General features: G+C 36.6%; 1 protein-coding gene across 9 annotated transcripts in view; it reads left to right on the top strand.

Moving 5' to 3' along the window:
- The window catches only part of Camk2d (calcium/calmodulin dependent protein kinase II delta), a 250,729-nt gene extending 246,531 nt beyond the window's left edge, over window positions 1–4,198 (top strand). For 8 of the 9 annotated variants that reach the window (XM_090356660.1, XM_090356666.1, XM_090356668.1 and 5 more), the window contains 2 exons: window positions 450–544; window positions 1,972–4,198. In XM_090356660.1, coding sequence (XP_090212786.1) covers window positions 450–516 — 67 coding nt within the window. In that variant the 3' untranslated portion in view covers window positions 517–544; window positions 1,972–4,198. The remainder of the gene's footprint in view (window positions 1–449; window positions 545–1,971) is intronic. The other variant, XM_090356664.1, reaches the window with a different exon arrangement.
- Window positions 4,199–6,284: the final 2,086 nt, after the last annotated feature.

Here is a 6,284-nt window from a genome sequence, read left to right on the forward strand (position 1 = left end):
AGCTGGGACGACAGGTGTAAATTATTGACGCCTGGCATAATCTGTCATTTCTCAGCAGGATTCTGTTTTTATCAGCCACAGTGACTTTCAGGGGCCTTTTCTCTAGCCTTAATAATCATACAGTGTTGTTGGATTTCTGCAATGTGGGTCAACAAAAGACCCCAAAATAGACTAAAATTTATTCCCCAGTCAAGAGTACTGTTATCAAGAGGAAAACATGAAGGGAGTATGAAGAAAATGAAGACACCAATGCTTGTGTGTATCTGCATTGTTTTTACCCCCCAAAGAGGCATGGGCACAAATTGCCAATTCATAAGAGGTCGAATTACATGTATACAGTATCATGGGGCTGGGTTCTCTTTGTTATTCCGGGAAGTTTTAATGGGATAGAGCCTATTTAAGACAACTTCCTTTTATGCCAGATGGCTTAAATGGGCTTTTTTTAATAGGCCACTGTGTATTCCAAATGGGAGAGAAAACTTCTCTGGAGGCACCCCTTTATGGCAAAACATCTAAGGCCTGCAAACCATTCACATTGGGTCTTGTAAGTAATGTCCTGCTCTGTGCTACTTGGTGATTGGAGCTATGGACTGAAAAGCTGCATGGTTGTTTCTCTTCCCTTTGAAAGCTAGTCACACTGCATTGTACTCAATGACATACCTGCCAGGTCTTTGAAAATCCAGTGCAATTTTGCATGAGCCCAGACGTCTAATAGTGAGCACCATTTTGGCACATAACCCTTACTTGAGAGGTCATAAACAGTGAGATGCACCTTTGCTTGATATTTGGATTGTATGAATTCTCACATCAGCAGTTGGTTATGTATGTCTGGTTCAGCACAGATGACTTTCAATTTTCCAGACTAAGTTATATAAAATTTTAGAGCCCATTGGTGTCTTAACTCTTTTTTTTTCTTCAGAAGTTGCCACTGCTACAAGCAATTTGCTATGGTCAGTATGTGAATGAGTATAATATGTGCTGTGAATGTGTGATGGTTGTCTATGATAACAGGTCACAAGAGGATCAAGTAAAACTTTAAAATGTCCAAAGTTAAGTGCTTCCAAAGGATAACTGAAAGTTGATTGTGACAAAGTTCATGCTTACAATGATGGGTCAAGAGGCCGATGGCACTGTTTGAAGATATTATCTGCACTCAAAGATGATTTGTAAACCAGGCACTGGTAGCTCATGCTTGTAAATACTAGCAACTCAGAAGGATAAGAGCTGAGGATTGTGGTTCAAAGCCAGCACAGGCAGGGAAGTTCATGAAACCCTTATTGCCAGTAAACTACTTAGAAAAAGCTGGAAGTGGTGCTGTGGCTCAAGCGGTAGAGTGGAATCCTTGAGCACAAAGAAGCTCAGAGACAGTGGCTAGGCCCTGATTTCAAGCCCGAAGACTGACAGAATAAAGGTATAAATAGTTACATGAAAAGATGAACTTTATCAAGCCTTTAAGAAATAAATTCTCTCAGCTGTTGCTTTACAGAATTAAATAAAAATAAGCTTGCTTTTCTCTACTTTGTAGGCTATAGTTCTTGCTGAATTGATTTCAAGATTGATTTTCTCCAAGGAGTCTAAGAATAAGAAACAGCTCCAGATAAATTTCACCAATGAGTCTGTTTCAACCAAATACTATTAATTTATTAATTTTGTCCAATAACTATGAATGCTCAGAGCTTATATTTACAGTGATGTGATAAATGCTGTTGTCCTTGTCTCTGTTTTTAATTCAGCTCTGTGTGAACAAATATAAAGACATACCGATTGCCTATTTAAGGACTGTCTCTGTTAAACATCCTGCATTTTATCTCTTAATGCTCTCAAGTTAAAAGCTCTTATGGCCTATTGTTTCCAGTCTAACCTTCAGCTGAGTTATAGAAAAGCATAGCTTTGTTCCATCTGTGGAAAAGCAGTTTGGTGGGTGTTTTGCCAAACCGTGTAAGTTATTTCTGCTCTCCTTTCTTCTTTCAGCTAATGATCAACAGTGCCACTTCTGCATTGTCTATTCTCAAGGCACCTGGAGAGTAAGCCTGGGCTGTCCTCTCCTTCTCTTCATGCATGATTCGGAGTGCATGAAGTTGTGAAGGTCCTATGTGGAATGCCTACGTGCTCATCACCCTCTCATCTATTCCTTCCTATATGTTGTTTACACTTCAACTACCAGGCTGGGATGTCCAAAGCAACTTTAATTACCGTTGGCAAACAATGGGGGGAGGTCAGACAATACCAACAAAAAGTCCACAATATTCCAAGTGCAACCCATTCATCAACTTTCTTTGTGTATGCCAAGATTTAACAGACTTAATGATGTTTTCTGAATGACAGTTCATAAGAGAAATGTAAAAACAACATTTTTAAAAATTCTTTGCTGTTAATCTGTTTTGGTTTTTCTTCCTTTCTTTTTTCTTCATGGCAACACACACACACACACACACACACACACACACACCTTCAGTTTCCTAATGAAAGCCTTGTTAAAATGGATGATTCTTCTGTGAATGTTTCAGTGTTGAACAATTAAAGTGGGCTTGAAATGTGAGCATATGAATGTAGAAGGAAGAATGTCTTGGTGAGATGTTATCGAAGCCATGTTGTTTTAGTCAAACTGTGTAAACTGGGAAACATCATTTACAAGTTTGATCATTTCAGGGCAGCCACACTTGTTTTGCTGAATTCACTAAAGTGAATTCATTAAGGTTCAGCCCCTATGCACACACACCCTTTACACATTTTTTTCTTCATTTATGCTATTTGTTCACTACTTTTGTTTGCTTTTTAAATATTTCTTTTGTTTTTTCCCCCCTCCCATTCTTTAATACTTCTTTCTGTGTTTGGCTGGTAGTGTAAGAACAGAATAGAAGTGAAATATGTGCAATGAAAATACAATAGACATGGAGATCTTTTGCAGAGAGGTGAACTAGCATTTTTGATCAACTTCAAGGCCCACAACAATGTTAAGAGGATTTTAAATATATATACACATATATAATTTTTTCAGTTCTGCTTAAACTCCGAGTTGGCCCTAGATATCCTAACCATGTTGGAGCTATTTGTATTGTTGCAATTTCAATAAGAGCAAGGAAATCTCTGCTGTAAATGAGGAATGATCTTCCCTGTGGCAAATGCCCGAAACCCAAGCAAAGAGCAGATGAAGAGTTTTATGCAAAAGCTCTCTTCTACCTTATGGAACAGGAGCCTGCTCCCCATCCCCACCCCCTGCTTATTACTAAGCTACTTTTCTAAAGTTAGAGTGCTTAGCAATGTTTTCTGTTTTTGTATATGTTTTAAACTTTATGGCTTGGGTTGTTTGTTGTTTTTTTTTTTTTAATTTCTTCTGGTTTTCCTCTTCTCTCTTAAGTCAGAGTATCATTATTTTCCTCCAAGGAATTAACTTTTTTTCCGGTTTCAAAAAAAAAAAGAAAAGGGAACTGTCCCCAATTTTTTTCCTATGCTTCTTTCTCATTTTTTTTCTTTGTTGATTGAATTTCCTATGAGGCTTTACTTCTTCCTGGCAATACTTTATAGTGCATGGAATCCTCCATACCAATTACGTTATCCATAATCATCCAATACTCCTAAGAAACCTATTTTTAAAGCAGAAGCAAAAATAAATAGATAAATAAATATTTAAAAAAACAACAAAAAAAATCCAACCCAACCTTTTTGTCCAATTCCCTTTCTCTGTTAATTACTTATCACATTAAATATTGTTGCTAGTGGATGTATGTAGCTGGGTTGAAGCTTTTCTGATAATTATTACATGAATTTAAAACAATATATATTTAAAATGAATATATACAGTAAACATATTGAGCCATGTTAACCTGCCAATGAGATCTGTGAAAAAAAAGTAATGGCCTCCTTTTTCCCTTTATAATTTCATTCACCTTTCTGTGAGGCAATTCATGTATTTAAAATTCAAAAGAAAATAGGTGTAGATTGTTTCTTCTTTGTTTTTTTTACACTTTGAACTTAGCATGTGGTGTTGATGTATTATCATAGATCAAGTTTGTCTTCCCCACCGTGATATGAGGAAATTGTGATTTGTTCTTTCTGCCACAGTTTAATTACACATTTATTATCTTCTATCATTTTGAAACACTGCAGTTTACCATGGGACACTGTATATATTTCTTGCCATAATGGTAAATGACTGATTGATATATTTAAGAGTTAATAAATTTGTGATTTCTGCTGACCAATGTGTGCTTCTTTCTTTTTTAAAAATTATCTTTAATTAGATATACAAAAGAACTGCCATCCAACAAAGAGGAGGGTACTGTATTTATGTCTGGTGAAAGTCAATACCAAGGGCAGATTGTCCTTCAGGCATTTGATTCAGTACCAAACAATTTGCCCTTGGTGAAAATGGCAAGCTACTTGTTTTCTGCAGCATAAAACAATGGTCTCTCTCTAGGGGAAAGTCTGCAAAAAAAAAAAAAAAGCAATAAACAATGAAAAGCCCTAGAAATTTCACTTGGCTGCTAAGATGATTCTTGTCTAACCCAATTCTGAGCAGAGAGTAGCAGTATCCTCGTCCATGCTGTGAACTTGAGTGGACACAAAGCCCCAACTGTTTTAAATTTCCTAACAGTGCCCCCTGCAATTTCTACCATGACTGTTCATGCTGTTTACGTTTCTTCCTTGCTTTCCTTCCCTGTAGCTTGTGTTTACTATTCCTGCTAACCACATTGATATATGTGTGTGTGTATCTCCACGAATGTATGTATGTATGTATGTGTGTGTATATGTATATTATATATAATCATTGTATAGTTGTTTACAGCTGTAATCCTAGCTTCTCTAGAGGCTGAGATCTGTGAGTACAATTTTAAACCAGAATAGGATGGAAACCTCGTGAGACTCCTATCTTCCATTATCCAGCAAAACGTTGAAGTGGTGCCTTGGCTCAAATAACAGTGTGCCAGCCTTCAACAAAAAAAGCTAAAGTAGAATACTCAGACCCTGAGTTTAATCCATAGTATTGGCACAAAAATCAAAGATATCTATCTATTTATGTATCTATTATCTCTCTATCATCTATCTTATGTTTATCATCTATCATCTACCTATTATCTATCGATCATCTACCTATATTTCTGTCTCCTTTACTAGAATATATCTGTATAGACAAGAAGTATATATTTGTCATTGCAACCCTAAAACCAAACCAGTGGAAACCGTGATGGAAATAGGGGCCTCAGAGTGTAGAGATTAGTTCTGGCTTTCACTTTGACCCTTATTGTGCTTGTCTTGATAAGGTAAGCACATTGTGTCTTTTCTCCATAATCCTCTATTTCCCTGTTTATACAATTACAACAAACATACTAATTTAATGAGGACATTCTGAGAATTTGAAATAATGGGTACAGAATGTCTGGACTACTAGTTGATAGCTATTCAATGGTAGCAGCTATCACTGCTGGAGTCACCTTTACTGATGTTATTCCTTGCTTAGAACAGTATGTAACTCTTGTGCTTCCATTTTCTGCTGTTAATGATGTATTCAAATAGGCTCAGCAGAGAGAAGAGAGGTGCTGAAGGTAAGAAAGGTGGAACCAAATTAATGAGTATACTCAAGGAAGGTTCTGGAAGAATATTAGTTTGAAGTAACTGAAAAATTAAATTGATGCCAAGAATTCTGTATGCTGCAAGGCAGTCACATGTGATGCAAGGCTAAATTTTAAAGACACAAGTTGGAGGTGGTATCATGAAATAAAATTCTAATGACCTTGAACCTTTCATGATTTTTGTGCTCTCCTTTTGTCAGATTAACTACTTAAACTTAATAAAAAGAAGGAAAAGAACTGCAGCAAAAGATAGAAAATATCCTTGGAAACAAAATCGATGAAATAGTAACAAATCCACTATACTGATGTAAAATAATTACAAAAATTTAAAATAAAAAGTACAAATGTTAAAGATTACAATGAAAACCGGCATATGTGGCCACAGATCTATGACTGATATATCAATATGCCTTCATAAACTGCCTTGGCCTGTGATAGCAGAGTCAAGTGTTTACAGAATTTCAGACCCTTTTTTTTTTTTTGCCAGTCCTGGGCTTGAGCTCAGGGCTTGAGAACTGTCCTTGGACTTTCTCAAGGCTAGAGCTCTACCACTTGAGCCTCAGCACCACTTCCAGCTTTTTTTCTATGTATGTGGTACCAAGGAATCGAACTCGGGTCTTCGTGCATGCTAGGCAAGCACTTTAACCACTAGGCCAAACTCCCGGCCCAATTTCAGACCCTTTAATCAGAAAACAAGAAAAAAAATCTGCAAAA

This window comes from Megascapheus bottae, chromosome 23 (assembly GCF_031878675.1).
Source record: "Megascapheus bottae isolate mThoBot1 chromosome 23, mThoBot2.hap1, whole genome shotgun sequence".
Lineage (NCBI taxonomy): Eukaryota > Metazoa > Chordata > Mammalia > Rodentia > Geomyidae > Megascapheus > Megascapheus bottae.